The following is a 17,277-nucleotide window of genomic DNA, read 5'->3' on the forward strand; positions in this document are numbered from 1 at the left end:
GTCATCAGTCTTTCCTTCACCGAGTCCACTCGGTCTTAACTCCCTCACCTGCATGGTCCATCTTATCCCAGCCCCCTGGGTCTTCCTGTGTCACTACACCTTACCTAAGTCGCCCATATTCTGCTCTCCCCACACTCCAGGTACTCTGCTCCAGTCTTCTATATCCAACTTTGTGGCCCTTTTCCAGCTTCTTCTGTCCACTTCTCCAGCCAGCATCAAATGATCTCTTCCTCCTAACCCCACCAAATACTGACTGGGCCCTCTGATTTCTATAGGTGTTGGACCTTCCTTTGAGGTTCCCTCTGGTGTAATGGGACTTGAGTGCGGCAGATGTGTTAATATGACTTCACCTCAAATTATTGCATACAGCCCTAGTGTGGGACTTAGGATTGTCTGTTCCCTTCCCCCAGGGCGTCTGCCTGACAAACTATGCCCCTATCTTCCAGCCTCTCAATGGGCTAAAAGAACTTTGGTTTGCTTTTGTGATAAGGGGACTTGAGTGGTGGGGGGAAATCATATTTCAGGGCCTTGATGACTCCCTAGTGTCTGCTGGAACCCAGTTGCAAGGACAACTTCAGCTATATCTGCATTCCTAACTTCCACTCTCTTTACTGCTACTGGCCGACTTACTGGTATACCCTGGGGTAGGCTCAGATCCCTGTCCTTCTTTGGTAGATTTAGGAGCGAGTGGAACACCAGGATAGAGCCACTGCCGGCTCAACGAGCATGCAGCTCTTCAGATCAGTCCTCTTTCTGACCCCCACACTCAAACAGTCAGTAGGGGACTTTGTCACATCACCTATATTATTTACTGCAGAGAAATGCTTGACTGCTCCCTTTAGTGGCAGACCTTGTGACGGAAACATTAAAATAACTTGTGTGTAAAACATATGGCTTTAAATCATATTTCTTCAACAAACTATGCTTCACTTTAATACTACAATCATATTCAATTTATTCTCACGGATGGGAGAAATGGGAGTATATACGGAGGGTTAGGATTTGCTTCAGTAGTTAGCTCCTATCTGGTCCAGGTATTTATACACCAGTGTCCGGCTAAATGATAAGGTGGTAAACATCAGTTCCAGCACCTCACTTATTTAGTGCATCCATAATTATAATTTCAGAGGTGCAGGGAGCAATGGGTCGAAAGAGTGAGCTAATTAACGGAATGATGAATACCAATGAAGTGTCCCTCATACGACATAAACAGTATGTAATATATAAATACAGCAGTTCGGTATTACCAAGCATGATGTAAAGACCTTACCTTTTTGCGTACAAAGGGATATAGACGTCATCTTCAATAGCCTTCTTTATTCTGTTTACCACTAAGCTCAGCAATGCCTGCATGCAAACATGTGTCAAACATATGTTACTACAATGCACATTTGCAAGCATAGGTGTTCATAGGTTTTCATAGTATCTCATAATGGAAAAAGACGTCTGTGGAAACAGGTTTGTAAAGTGCTCACTACTAGCTGTAGTTTGCTGGCGTTTTCGCCAGGAACGGCAGGAGAACCATAGATTAACACAGCTGAATGTTGCTCCACTTGGGTTGCGAGAAGACGCAATTTCACTTGCGCACTCTTTTTCCAGTCTGTGCTTGCTTGAATTAAATAAATGGATGCATTCTTGGAGTTGTGGCCTTATTTAAGGTCATATGATGAAATTGGAATTAAGTACCCAATACTAATGAGCTATACAAGGACAGCCCATACCGGGTATATTGGTGTCCTCTTGTCATGGAGTCGTCATTTGAAAATAAGAAATTTGCGCTCAAACACAATTTAGCGGAGCTCACTGAGGGGGTTTATTAAGCAAGCATTAGAGTTTTCTGAGCTCATAATAGAATCTTTTAATTACGTCTGGCTACATGCCAGAGAATGTTACACTGATGCAAATGACTGCTACTGTACCTGATGGTAGTGTTGGAAAATCTATGTAAATGATAAAAAAGAATCTGGGAACAGTAAAATATTAGAAATTCAAATTCTGTATTAAGACCATAGACTTTTTCAAATTGCCCCACGGTTTCAATGATTCACTTATGAACCTACCCCATGTTGGGTACAGTTACAACAAGAAGTATTAAGGGTTCCCTTGGAGTCACTCCCTTTTCTTAGCACCTCTGCTGAAGTGGTAACTGTGTACCTTCTTGTGTCAACCAAATGTACCCTCAATTTGTGGGATAAGCCATTACATTATGGACTAGTGGCAGAGGTTTGGGACCTCTTGCCTTTATTTTTGGCAACCCAGAATCTACCCCAGCACTCTAAAATTCCACTTATAACACCTGGAGAAATTGAAGATTGAAACATTTAAAACAAATGCACATGCAGAAGAATGTTCTGAACTTCGAAACTTCCATCCATCATGAACATAAAAGGTATCATACAAAAATCCCTCATTGGGCCACCCACCTGCTATAAAGGCTGCAGGAACACACCAACCCAGATCTCTTGCTTGCCCTCTCTCCTCTGGTCAACTTAAAAAATGCATATCGTACCTATAGGCTGCTAGACGAGCTTGATATAACCAACTCCTCAGAATATGATGAAATGGGAACTCAGATTCCTGGATCAACAGTTGGATAAGTGATCTGTCGTGTCACAATCAAGCAATGCACCTACAAAACCTACATCAGGTGGTATCTTCCGCCATTACACATTCACAGAATGTCTCCTACCTACTCCCAGCTATGCTGCAAAGGTTACAGCAAAAAGGGAAGACACGCTCATGTGTGGTGTTTGAGCCCAAAAGTTAAGATCTACTGGAAGGAGATTCTTTCCAGAATAAAAAAATGACAGGCATAGCCCTTGCCTTAGACCCCTTGGAGGGGATCCTAGGAGATACAGTAGAGATCTCTCCAATGACAGGCCCAACAAGTTAATTATTCACACCTCCTCGCAGCAGCAAAATTAACCCTAGCTAAGAACTAGCAAAACCAGGAGGACCCAATACCAAACATGTGGTGTTCCAAGTTATGGTAGATAATGGGCATGGAAATACATTACACCCTCACCTGTAACAGTTTAAAAAATAAAAGTATGGCCCCCTCATATCTTTTTACAGAGATTTTTATAACTGATATTCAAGCCCCACTCATTTTTCTTTGATCACCAAGCAAATTGAGTAAGTACTTAGGGCAGCTGGAGGTTCTACAGATTATTCCCTCTGAACGGTTTGAAAATATAGGCATCAGTGTTGTGACCATAACACAATGAAGACTTAATATACAATCTGGCTCATGCATGCTACATGAGTATGCCACATATAACCTGAATTAACCTGACCCCTTTTTGTTATTGTTTCATTATGTTGTACTGGAAGCACAGTTTTGATATAAAAAATTATAATAAATGTTTATATAAATAAGTTTTCTGTGACTTAACTGGCTCTTAAGTCCATCCCGATCTCACCCACTAGAACATCATGTTCTCTTTCCCCCTTCCTACTTCATCCTAATGTGAAGCCACCCGTTCTCCCCTACAAATCTCGTTTTGAGCCCTTTTCTTTTTTCTGATTTCAAGATGGTTGCCACAGTAAATCCAGAGGAAAAAAATGTCAGGTTTTCATTTCTGATAAGACTCACTGATGGAGATATGTAAATGTTTTTTGGGGATCTAGGCCAACCCCTTATATGAACCTTTTTAATAACTTCTGGACGGATTTACACCAAAATAATATCTGACGTTTTGTCTACAACTTCTTACTTATTTGGTGCAAATACGTCCAGTGATTTTGACGCTATGGGAGTTAAATGGAAGCACTTTGTGCTCTATTGGACAATAAATGGAAGTAGGCCGAAAAGATATTTTTTTGTTTTCTTAATCCCCTTGGAATCTTATAACAAGCTTTGCCCAAAATGTCCAGTTTGAGGAAGCCCATACCATACATTTTCTGTGGAAATGTTCATCCCAATCCGGCAAGCAGGTCAAAAGTCATTAGCAATATGTTTCAAAAAGTAGATGCAAAATTGGTTTTATATTAATCATAAGTCTGCTTCTATATTATTGTGTGTCTATATTCAGTGAAAAAAAACTTTGTTAAAGGGATGTTATGGTTAACTTGTGCTACTAAAAACCCATGAAATTCAGTGAATAAACTTTGTTAAAGGGACGTTATGGTTCCAAGTAAAACCGAAAAACCCTTGAAATTCGCCAGTTATGGTAAGCTAAGCAACCATGACTCTCGCCACTACCGTGCACTGCTAAAACCAACACCTAGGACATCACTGATGACATCACAAATGTCATTGATGACATCACTGATGACATTACATGTGTGGCTCCCCCTTTTTTCCTTTACTGACATATCTAGGCCACATGGTTTTCTTCAGTAACAGTCAGGAATTAAAAGTGGAAAAGGTAGTATATTTGTAGACTTATCCTTCAAGTATGTTCTTACAATAATTCCCTTAGGGTCCAGTCATATCATATGAAACATATGCATAGGGGAAGACAAGCTTGAAAGATAGCAATCCTTTCTGTGCATTAAAATAATCAGTAGAGTTGTCAGCACTTTCTGATAGTTCTGTTTTTTATTACTGTACTATCCCTGTGTAAGCTCCTATTTTTATATCATTTGTCATGTCATCTATGATGTCCTGGGTGTTAGTCTTAGCAGTGCACGGTAGTGGCGCGAGTTATGTTTGTTTAGTTTACCATAACTGGCGAATTTCAAGGGTTTTTCGGTTTTACTTGGAACCATAACATCCCTTTAACAAAGTTTTTTCACTGAATTTCATAGTTTTTTTAGTAGCGCAACTTAACCATAACGTCCCTTTAACAAAGCTTTTTTCACTGAATTTCATAGGTTTTTAGTAGCACAACTTAACCATAACGTCCCTTTAACAACGGTTTTTCACTGAATTTCATAGGTTTTTAGTAGCAAAGCTTAAAGGCATGGTCTAGTAAAAAATGCTATTTAAAAAATAGATAGGCAACATAAAAAAAAATACTAGCATTCTCTTTTTTAAAACTTCCTATGTAAAATTTTGAGCTATTCAAGCTCAAAATTCGCAAAAGCAAGCACATGGGCGCATCCATTTTGTGAAATGGATGCCCTCCTGTGCTGGCTTTTGCTTTTGCGGCACTAATGAAGGAAAAGCCAACCAGCTGTAGTAAACAAAAGCTACCGCTGGGTGGCTTTCCCTTCATTAGTGCTGTACGCGGAGGACGGGGACCGGAGACCAGAGCAGGAAAGCTGCAGCTGAATCTCGGTAAGTGCTATTTATTTAAAAAAAAAAAATAAGCACTAGCTGCGGTTTTTTTTCTAAGTTTTCCGGGCTGGAGGAGCCCGGAAAACCTAGAAATAAAACCGCAGCTTTAAAAACTTTGTATTTATGTTTGCGGTCGCTTTTGAAGCTACCACAAACATAAATACAACGTTATTGTGTTGGAAAATGCTGCGGTTTTTCTTTTCAAGTTTCTCAGGCTCCTCCGGCTCGGAGGAGCCTGAGAAACTCGGAAAGAAAAACCGCAGCGTTTTCCAACATAACCGCGTTGTGTTTCTGCCTGAATCTGCTTTCCCACGGGGAGACCGAGAGCCCCAAATGGGAAAGCAGATTCAGGCAGAAACAACGCAGCATTGCGGAAAACAACTGCGTTGTTTCTGCCTGAATCTGCTTTCCCATTTGGGGCTCTCGGGCTCCCCACGGGGTCTTTCTCTGGTAGGAAGTGGTGGCTCTTAAAATAGCCTTTGGGAGGTGTTTGTATGCCAAAAATTATAAATACTTAAAACCTACTTCAAAATAGATGCATTTGGTGTCCTGGGGACAGGAGCTTACTTCGCGGACATGTTCGCGAAGGGATCATGTGACCGCACCAACGCTAATCACGTGTTCTGAATGCGGACACTGGTCCATTTTCGAGTAATCCACAATATTTTTCCATAAAAACTCATCATGGCACAAGTCCCACATAGTAATCCTGAGTTTCTACATATCTTTTGAAACTTTTTGAACCATTTTTTGTGTTCAATCTGTGCGTGGACAGCACGCATGTCCGCGAACCGCGTACAAGCACCCCAATAAAAGACCACGCCCTAGAGCTTATTCTCATTGTGTTTCTGGCTATTCTTCAGAGCACAGCTATTTCTCCTGCAACTTGCTGATTACACCATCGAGATGGCATCCCTGGCTGCAGAACTGCCACCTGATGCTGCACCTGCTTCAGCACCACCCACACCCCCTCCACCACCACCACGACCACCTTCCCAAGGGCCTGAAGAGGGGAACAGGAGTGAGGATGCAGAGGAGGAAGAAGAGGATGACGAGTATGAGGTAGAGGAAATCCCTACTACCCGCACTAGACGGGAGACTTGGGTGTGGCGGTTATTTTTCATTTATGGGAATGGTCCTAAGGCTCGTGCCAACCGTGTTATCTGCAATGAGTGTCGCGGGAAGCACGGTTCGTACAGCTTTGGGACCACGACAATAAAGCAACACCTGAGGTAATTTCACTCTGGGGTTACACTCAAGGTTGTACCTTGCGAAGAACATAGTAGGCTGATTTCCTCTACTTCATCCACTGTTTCTGATCCTGTCACCACAAGGACCACCTCTGTGGGACAGCGTCTTCCTCAAGCTGCCTCACAGGCCATACAGAATTCTGATGACCCTTACCTTTCGAGGGTCACAGTTGTATGTATGTACTGTGACACAGTATTATGCAGGGGGGAGCAACTTCGGAGTGCTTTTGAGACTATCGTCTCAGAGCACGAGAAGACCTGCTCACTACCCAAATAAAACCCACTCTACATCTTCCTCTCTCAGCTCGCCCTTTCTTATCCCTGTGGTTGGTGTCCCCCCCTTTACCCTCCTTTCCCCTCCTAGTGTGTTGTGTCTAAAAAAAAAACAAAAAAATACAAAATTACAAAAATAAAAAAAAATAAGGCTCTTTCCAGAGCCGCCTTTCACAGTTAAAAAATAGAAGTGAAAATAAATGAAGCAGGGCTCTTTGTATTTTTGAGAAGTCCGCAGACAGTTCGCGGACAGTTCGCAGACATCAAAAAAATTGGGTTGGTACCCTATCATAACCATTGCAATTTTCTCTGGTAGGAAGTGGTGGCTCTTAAAATAGCCTTTGGGAGGTGTTTGTATGTCAAAAATTATAAATACTTAAAACCTACTTCAAAATAGATGCTGTAAATCTAAAAAAGGTCGTAATGCATTTTGTGTATTTGTCAAAAAAATCTGATTGCCACCAACTCTGCGAAAAATGTATGTACTACGAAACATAATATTTTCATTATGAAAATAGGACATGCCAAAATCTCTTAGAAAGGCACAAACAGCCTTATTAACATTGCACCTTGCTCTTTCCATTCGTGGACCAAATGAAGAAGGACGAAGCCACATTTGTATCTGTGCAATCCGTAAAATATTACTTGAGAATTAGGAAACATGTCCATGACCTCCCCAAGTCCTTTCTTCATAGAAAATTGCAAAGAAATTCCAGACACATGTCCTAAAATATTCCCTCCACAATGAATTACAATTATGTCTGGATGTTGCTCTGTCTCCAAAGTAGCACAAAGAGGTAGCAAGTCCAACCACTTCATTCCACGTACTCCATGCCAGTGTACTTCCACATGTGGAAATCCAGGATCTACAGCTACTCCACAGCTTTCTGCATGCACCTTCAACCAATGTATCCATGAATCTCCCAAAATCCAAACAATCTGTTTTCTGAAACACACACCACAACACAAGAGTAACAGGGGATACCAGGGATATCTATGTACTGTGACCTGGCCTGGAATGAAAATATAGAAAATAACATAGAAGGTCAGAGTACTGTTGTGTTCAGAAGACAGGTGCTAGTGTACTGTACATGTCTGCAAGGTCGCGCTGATTCATTGGTGCACGAAATCTACTGTCAAACATCAACGTCCACCAATGAACAAAAACCTGAGATGAAACAATTGAATTCAACCCAGTGGACGCTCAAATATAATTAAATATTTTTATTGACATTATTAAACAAATCATTAAAAAAAACTAATTTTTCAACAATAAAAACCTACAGTAATATTAGTATCAAAAGTTCTGTTCATGTGGATCAACCCTATCAATTCATCATTGGGCTGACCCGATACATCATTCCCATCTAAAAACCACTACCAACCACATCACTTTCATACACATCCATTCAAAAATTCATTCAATAATGACAAACATCTCATCAATAAAAATCAATAAAAATCAAACATTCTAAAACACCTATTATACAATTTTTTGATCCATTATTAATATGAACCATAAAGTTTAGCACCACTGAGCCTATTCCTCATTAATGTAATCTCTTCTGGCTCAGGCTAACATGGCTTTAAACTATTCACAAATAATAGTACACTCCCCAACCCGACATGTTTCTTTCTGTATAATACTCAGTAAACAGAAATTCTTCAGGGGCACTGTGGTCCAGCGAAGTAGGGTAGAAAGTAGATGGAAAAAATAATGAGACATGTAGAATACACCAGCGGAGCTCACCTGCATAAGAACACAACATCAATCAGGCCAAATGCTTAATTTACAAGATTGATCATTACTACCACTGTGTTATCAATAAACGGGGCGTAGAAAAGGTGATTAATACCTTCCTTCTTCCTTAAACCAAAGGAACTGTCAGAGGACCGTAATCCACAAACCAAAATAGTAGACACCATGTGAATTGGTACCTCTACAATATATCCACCATCACCAGCACCTCGTGAATCTCCATAGCTATCTGTTCTCTCAACAAAAAGAGAAAAAGAGTATCTGAGAAACTCTCTCCTGGCACAACCAAAAAAGGATAGGATGCTCAACAGCTCGATTCCTTCTCTTCAAAGACATGTATGTACGCAGAGAACAATTTTCTCTAACTCTTGCATACGCAGTCACAATTCATAAATCACAAGGTCTTACCCTAGACAAAGCAATGATAGATATTGGTAACACAGTCTTTAAACAAGGCATGAGTTACGTAGCACTATCACGCTTACGTACACTTGACGGTCTATTTCTAATCAACTTTGTTGCAAGTAAAGTAAACGCTGATATTCCTTCCATTTTAGAATACAATAGATTTCGCTCACTATACACCCCCCATCTAAACACATTCTGTTCCTCAAAAAGTAAAACATTATAAAAGAAAAATAAATCAAACAGAAATGCAACAGGATGTCAATGCAAATCCTCCAAAGAGAATAAAAGAAACTACTACTTCATCAAATACCACAAGCAAAAAAGAATCAATTAGGGAAAATAAACCAGGTACTTCTTCAAAGAAGGAAGACAAACTCCAAAAAAAGCAGTCAGATACAGAACTACCTAGTCCATTTAAACTCTCAAATATAGTTGGTGTAAGTTGCTACGCAAATGTAGCAATTAATATTCTATTTCAATTACCACCAATTATTGACAACATTTACTTACACAGTACAGACCAATTGTGTTTGCAAATGTTAGTACTTCACAGAAATGCAGCAAACAATCCTGATAACACAAAGTGTTTATGGAATAAGACAAGAATTGGACTACTGTGCTGGAGTGGTTAAATTCACTATAAACTCACAGGAAGAAGCACAAGAATTTCTAATGTACTTACTACAAGTACTACAAAACAAAAACATAACTATAAATGAAATCTTCCAGATTTCATACATGTGGAAACATACATGCACTCTCTGCAACAATGTGACGAGAAGAAATCCCCAATGAATGCTTCGTGTATATATATCAATACCTAATTGTGAATCCATTCCATTTCAGCAACTTGTACAAAATGCAAACCATGGTAGATTATGTTCTACCTGCAATTCAGATAATCACTCCACATTAGTAATACAAAACACATAGTAAATACGTAATACTAATGTTTCTACGTTACAATGCAGATGGTACCAAAAACAACTGCAAGCTGACTGCATTCACACATTGTCAAATATCACTTGGCAAGAAAACCTTCACAACAATAGGTATAATCTACCACGCAGGAGCCACAACCAATGCAGGTCACTACACTGCATACATAAAAAAGGAATGTGGATGGTTTGAATATAATGATAGTACCATTACTCTCAAGCAGAGATTACCAACGCCTATTTAATGTTCTTAAAACCAAAATTTTATAAATAGGAACAAGTTACTTACCTGTAACTGTTGTTCTCCTGCATGGGTCTGGAATGGATTCACATGCTCATGAATATTCCCCGTCGTCAGGCCCGGAATCCTCAGTATAGAAAAAAATCAGTATCAGTTTTGTTTCTGAACTGTCTTTTAGTAGTAACCAATCACTGGTCTCTGGGTCATACTGCCCCCAGCCAATGACTGCCCTCTCCCTAAGCCCCGTCTCTGGCAGCCATCCTCAGATTTGGTAGCACGTAAAGTAGCAGTATGACCAAGTGAAGAGCCGCAGAGGGGTAGGCGGGAGGGTTTGCATGTGAATCCATGCCAGACCCATGCAGGAGAACAACAGTTACAGGTAAGTAACTTGTTCCTTCTCCAGCATGGGGTCTGGCATGGATTCACATGCTCATGAATAAGAGAATACATAGCAGTACACACATGCATAACCACGGGAGGTGGCAACAGGCTCAACATTAAGCAATACAACAACTCAACCTTAAGCATCTCTTACCTCCTCACCAGGCTCACCTTAAGCAAACAGGTTGCGCAGCACTGCTTGGCTGACCCTGGACTCCTCCCTGGAGTCCCAATCGATGCAGTTGAATCTTGTGAAGGTGTGCGTCGACCTCCACGTCGCAGCCCTGCAGATGTCCAGCAGGGGCACACCAGACAGGAACGGCGTGGTAAGCAGCGATCGCTCTGGTCGAATGGGCTCTCGGACGGCCGGGCAGCGGTCGGTTTGCCAACCGGTGACAGTGCATGATGCAGCCGGAGAGCCATCTGGAAATGGAAGTCTTCGAGAGAACCTTCCCTTGATTCACAGTCCCAAAGTTCACAAACAGCTGTGATGTCTTCCGAAAACACTTTGTGCGGTCCACGTAGAACTTCAGCGCTCTAGCTACGTCCAGCGAGTGCAGAGTCCTTTCAGCCGGCGACGAAGGTGACGGGAAGAAAACTGGCAACACCAAGGGTTCGTTGAGGTGAAAGTCTGACAGCACCTTGGGCATGAAGGAGGGGTGTGTCCTCAGCACCACCCTCGTGTCGTGAAACGTCAAGTATGGCGGCTTGCAAGATAGGGCCTGGATCTCTTCCACTAGTCGTGCGGAGGTGATGGCCACGAGAAACGCTGTCTTCCACGACAGAAACTTCAATGGTGCCGAATGCATAGGCTCAAATGGGGCCCCCATGAGTCTGGTCAGCACCACGTTGAGCTCCCACTCCGGGGCACAGGCCTTCACCGGCGGGAATGATCGGAACAATCCTTTCATAAATTCCTTCACCAGTCGATGAGACCACAAGGACGCCCGTCCCGTAGTTCTGGTGTATCGTGAGATGGCGGCCAGATGTATCTTGATGGAAGCATGAGCTAGTCCAGCCTTGGCCAATGACAGTAGGTACGGCAATACTCAAGGCCGTAATCCGCAGAGGGTTAATCTTCTGTGCACGGCACCAGACAGAGAACCTCTTCCATTTATGTCCGTAGCACTTGAGAGTTGAGGACGCCCTGGCCTTTGCAAGAACCTCTCTGCCGTCGGCCGGGATGTCGTACCCTCCAAACTGTAGTGCTGCAGGAGCCAGGCCTGCAAGTTCAGCGACTCTGGGTTGTGGTGAGGAATGGCGCCTCCTTCTCTGGAGAGAAGATCTGCGTCCGTCGGCAGCTTGACTGGTGTGGACGTTGACAAGTCCAGAAGGTCCGGGAACCAGATCGGTCTCGGCCACACCGGTGCGACGAGGATCATCCTGCACCGGGACCTCTTGAGCTGGTTGATGAGCCGGAGCAGCAACGGCAGCGGAGGGAACGCATAAAGAAATAGGCCGTCCCAGGGGAACGAGAAAGCATCGCCCATGCTCCTCGGCTGGGGGAACCTGCTGGCGAACCTCCGGCACTTGGAATTTGTCGCCGTCGCGAAGAGATCGATTTGGGGTTCGCCCCATCGTCGGAAGAGCCGATCTACTTGATCCTGGCGTAGTTCCCACTCGTGGCACGAGCGCAGGTCTCTGCTGAGTGAGTCAGCAATCGTGTTTTTTATTCCTGCCAGATGAAGAGGCACCAGAAACATCCCTTGGGCGACGGCCCAATGCCACAGATCCTGGTCTTCCTTGGATAGGGCAGGGGATCTGGTCCCGCCCTGCTTCCGGATGTAGAACATCGTGGTGGTGTTGTCGGTGAAGATCTTCACCACCTTGCCCTTGAGGGACGGAAGAAAAGACCTGAGGGCCCAGAACACTGCGCGGAGCTCCAAGATGTTGATGTGGAGTGACTTCTCCTCCGGGAGCCAAAGGCCTCTCGCGTGAAGATCTCCGGAGTGCGCTCCCCAACCTTCCAGGGAGGCATCCGTCGTCACCGTCACCTGGTGAGCTGGGGTCTGAAAGACCATGCCCGCCGATAGATGAGAGCAGGTACCCCACCACCGGATCGCCTGACGGAACGTCTCGTTGAGGGATCCTGTCCTCGAAGCTGCCCGTCGACTGGACCCAGCGGGCGTCGAGGAACTCTTGTAAGGGGCGCATCCGAAGCCTGCAAAGGCGCACCAGATAAATGCAGGAGGACATCATCCCGAGGAGGGACTTGATAGATCTTACCCTGGCCATGTCCGTGGCCAGCAGACGCTGCACCTTGCCTAGAATGGTCCTGGTCCTTTCCTCCGACGGCGAGACCAGCCGCACCACTGTGTCGAGCTAGGCTCCCAGAAACAGGGCGACTTGCGACGGAACCATGTGGGATTTTGGAAAGTTGATGGAGAATCCCAGGTCCATGAGCAGCTGGACGGTCTTCGCAGTGTGCTCCATGGCAAGCTCCCTTGTCCTTGCCCGGACGAGCCAGACGTCCAGGTAGGGGTAGACGTGGATCCCCTGTAGGCGCAGCCGCGCCGCCACCGGTGCGAGGCACTTGGTGAACACCCTGGGTGCCGACTTCAATCCGAACGGGAGGGCCTTGAACTGGTAGTGCCGCCCTTGGACCACGAACCTGAGGAACTTTCGGTGTCTTTTTAGAATGGGGATGTGGAAGTACGCATCCTCCAAGTCCAACGACAACAGGAAATCGCCCTCCTCCAGCTGTCCCAGCAGGTGCTGGAGGGTGACCATCCGGAACTTCTGTGCCTTGATGTACTTGTTCAGTCGTCGCAGGTCCAGGATGGGGCGCCATCCTCCTGTCTTCTTTTTTACGAGGAAGTACCTTAAGTAAACTCTGGAGCCCCGAAGCCTCTTTGGGACGAGCTCGATGGCACCCTTCTTGAGCATCGCCCTTACTTCCAACAGTAGTTGAGGGACGTGATTTTCCTTCCTGGCCACGGGTGGAACGCGAGGGCACTTCTTCTGAAACTCGAGGACGTGCCCTTGGGCCAGGACATCCAGCACCCAACGGTCGTTGGAGATGGACTCCCACACGCTGACGAACCTCGCCAGCCGGCCTCCCACCGGGGTGCTTCGGCGGGGGCCCGACCCCACAGTCGGTTCAATCTTGTTTGGAGGTCGACTACAACGGGCACCACCTGACTTGTCGTGTCCCCTGTAGGCTTCCTGGGACGAAGATCTTGCCGGTACGTGGAGGAGCCACTGCCGGATCCCTTGGAGGCACCTTGTCTGCCTCCGGAGCTCCGAAAGGACGGCCGTCGTTGTTGGAGCACTCCCCGTGCCCGGGCAGTCTCTGTGTCTGTCTTGATGGCCTGAAGGGACTCATCAAACGCCTTCCCAAACAGGTTGTTCCCGTCGAAGGGCATGTCCAAAACCTTGGTTTGTACGTCCTGGCGGAAATCCATCGCCTTGAGCCATCCTCATCGTCTCAGGCAAACGCCGTTGCCCAACTGACGGAAACCGGTGTCGGCGATGTCCGTTGCCATCGTGATGGCGTGGTCCGAAGCAGTCTCACCTTCCTGTAGGATTTCAAGGGCCTCAGCCCTTTTGGCGTCCGGAAGGAAGTCCAACAGAGGGGCGATTTTGAACCACAACTCCCTGTCGTAGCGGGCTACGATAGCCAGGGCGTTGGCCGCCTTGATAGTCGTCGCTGCGGATGAGATGACCCGTCGTCCCATCGTGTCCAGCTTCCTGCCCTCGCCGTCCGGCGGGGAAGTTGATGTCGAGGCCCATGCCCCCCCAGCTTTCTTCTTTGCTGCCGCCGAGAGGACCGAATCCAGGGTAGGTTGCGCCGAAGGCACAAAGGGGCAGCGTCAGGGACCCAGTACTTCTTCTCGTACCGGTCCCTCTTTGCCGGCGCCGTGGCAGGGTTCTTGAGGAGGGCAAGCCCCTCATCCCAGATGTCATCAAGAAGTGGTACGGCGAGGACAGTCTTCCTTTTAGCCTCGTGCCGTTGGTAAAGGAACCCTTCCTTCTTCTCTTGTGGGCAGAGCTGGAAGAGCTCGGATGCCCTGGAAATCATGGCATGAAAGGATCCAATCTTGTCGGGCGGGGACGCCCGAGCAGGGGGCGACACGGGACACATCCCCTCGTCGCCTCCATCATCTGTACCTGTCGTAGCCGTGTCCGTGCCTGTATCATCCCTGTGGGTAGTAGACCGGGGGGAAGGCAGAGCAGGCCGCAGATGTGGGAAAGGTGGCGTAGGATGCGTCGTCCTCCTCTTATGCGGTGGACTTTCCGAAGGTCCCGGCTCCGGTTCCCCCGTCGGGTCTGGCTCAGGTACCTCCGTCGGGGGGAGGGGCAACCTTGTCCTTATCTCCGAGCATAAGGATTGAATCACTGACAAAATGGCCGCCGAAGTGTCCTGCGGCGCCGGAAACGACGGGCGCAAGGGCTCTTTAGGAACCTGGTCGGCGACACCGTCGCTCTCGTCGTCGCCCTCGTCGGGATCCCTCCCGATGGGCTGGGCCTCTTCCACGACTTCGATGAGCTCTTCTTCAGAGGTCGCGTCCGTATCCACGATGGCCACCTGCCCCTTCCCCACCTTTTCCAACGAGGACTTCGTGGGGGTCTTCTCAATGGGCCTGAAAGACGACTCCCTCCGCGGTGGTACGGAGACTCTGGGTCCTGAGGTCGACTCCACTGGCGTAGCCTCCACAGGCTGAGCCAGGGCCGCTGCGACATCCTCAATCGAGGTCTTAGCAGGGTGAATTAAGGCCATCGTCACCTTCTGTACGCCTGGGGCCTTCACCTTGGGGGGAGGGTCCGAGCCTCGCTCCCCCTCTGCCGGAATCTTCGAGATCGACCGGGGCCTCTACAGAAGCTTCGCCGGGTTCTCGGACTTCCCCTTGCCAGAGCATTGGCTCGTGGTTGATGGCGCCGGGGAGGATGCGCCCTGCCTGGCAGCAGAGGAGCCCGACCGTTCTGCGCTCCCGGTGCCCACGGACTCGCGGTGCTTGGCCTTTTGTTGGGCCCCAGTCACTGGGGCACCCTCACAGGACTTAGAAGACCGCTCGGACTTCTTCTTCTTCTCGCCTGACGGGCTCTTCCCCTCCAGCCAGTTGGCGAGACGGAGGTGGCGATCCTTCATGGTCCGCTCCGACATGTTCCCACAAAACGCACAGTCCTTCTCCGTGTGCGTCTTGTCCTCATGGAGACAGTAGAGGCATAACGAATGCTCGTCCTATTTGAAAACATTCTGAAGTGGCATCCAGGGCAGGTCCTGAACAGCATCTCGGGCGTCGAGCTTCCTTTCTCCTGGGCCATGTCCAGGGTAGGCCTCGGATCTTCTGGAATCCTCCAAAAGCGTAACTCGACGAAATCTTCACCCTTGAGGGGCGTAGAAAACTCCGAAACGGATCCCCGTAGATCGGATGTAGAAACGGTGGAGCTTGAGGCTCTATTTCACCGAAAAATGAATAAAATCTCCTGAAAAAGCGCAAAAACGCAACAAAAGCTCGAGAGCTACAGCACGAGGACTCCCTGTTAGGCAGAAACCTGTGCAGTTCCCTCTGGGACCACTGCAAAAGATTTAAGACTACAGGTGTTTGGCAGTAAACCCACTTGGTAGCAGTCTGTACCACACAGATTCACTTGGTAGCTGTGGCTGAGCAGTCAGACTTCCCTCAAGAAGAGTTAGGCAGTATGCAAAGTATACACAATAGGTCAAGAGCACACAATAGAACAAGTAAACACTGACCAGGGCTTGGTGTAAAAGAGATATAATTATTTATTTAAAACCACATCTAGAAAAACACACAGGCACTAATAGTAAGCAATTCAAAAACACGGTCACTAAAAGATACACTCCCTTAAAGAATTAGACTAGTCTTAAGTAAAGCCCCACTTATTTTCAGACAGCGGTGAGCGCTTAACGTAGATGGCACTCTAATAGTTTGTTTTAAAAAGGGAGAGAAAAGCAGAGAACAAGTTGAAACAGATCCCAACACTTTACAAGAACATAACGAGAGGAAGGCAAGGTAAAACCGTGAATTCAGAGTCGGTAGGCTGGATCCACTTTAAGAGGATCGAAACAAAATGTGTCCAAGGTCACACGGTTGCAGTGCACAAAAAAGTCTTGTAATGGTTCAAAAAGGAGTTGGACCACAGAAAGGGACCACTTAGAGGGTCAAGGCAGCCAGCCCAGTCCAGAAGGTTAAGGAGTTATTATTACCTTGTAGCAATCTTTAGAAAGGGAGGCCTGGCGGACACGGTACGTTAAAGTGTTGAGAACACTCTAGCGGGGGCAGTTGTTCCTGGCAGCGGATGCAAGTTGGTGCTTCGTCCAGGGGAAGAGAGGCTCTCGTCGTGGAGGAAGACAAGAGTCCGTTGCACTGCCAGGGAAGAAACCAGCCGCGGAGTTTCACAGGTACAAGGAGCGGTCCGTTGATTTGCGGTTCAGTGGTAAGTGGCTATCCGGCCGCCAGGGTGCTTGGCACAGGCAGTTCGACCACAAACCGGTCTGGGGTGCGAAGAAAAGAAGGTAAACTGGTTGTGCCCACCAGTCAGGGGAAGAAGCCTCTCCAGCCGGGAGATCTTCTCTGTCGTCGGGAAGTGGTGAGTCGGTTCTGCAGGGCTCCACCGGTGGTGTCGTCGTGGTAGGTTGGCTCAGCTTCTCCCTCGTCGGATTCTCAGGTCCTGTGGCGACTTCTGAAGTTCCAGTCCCCAAAGCCCTGCTTTTATGCAGCATACCCCCATTCACTCAGACTAGCTGTCAATCAAACATGCTAAGTGCGACATGAGTTACCAAGGTAACTCAGTCCAGGGTGCCAAAACCCCCTCCCACACCCCCTGTGGTACCCAGA

At 46.7% G+C, this 17,277-nt stretch overlaps 1 protein-coding gene across 2 annotated transcripts in view; it reads right to left on the minus strand.

The window, feature by feature from the left end:
- GCFC2 (GC-rich sequence DNA-binding factor 2) overlaps window positions 1–17,277 on the minus strand; it is a 945,959-nt gene that overhangs the window by 163,049 nt on the left and 765,633 nt on the right. For both annotated transcript variants that reach the window (XM_069605850.1, XM_069605849.1), the window contains exon 14: window positions 1,271–1,347. In XM_069605850.1, the coding sequence (XP_069461951.1) occupies window positions 1,271–1,347 (77 nt within the window). The remainder of the gene's footprint in view (window positions 1–1,270; window positions 1,348–17,277) is intronic.

Source organism: Ambystoma mexicanum, chromosome 4p (assembly GCF_040938575.1).
Source record: "Ambystoma mexicanum isolate Mex_15411 chromosome 4p, UKY_AmexF1_1, whole genome shotgun sequence".
In the NCBI taxonomy this organism is placed as follows: Eukaryota; Metazoa; Chordata; class Amphibia; order Caudata; family Ambystomatidae; genus Ambystoma; species Ambystoma mexicanum.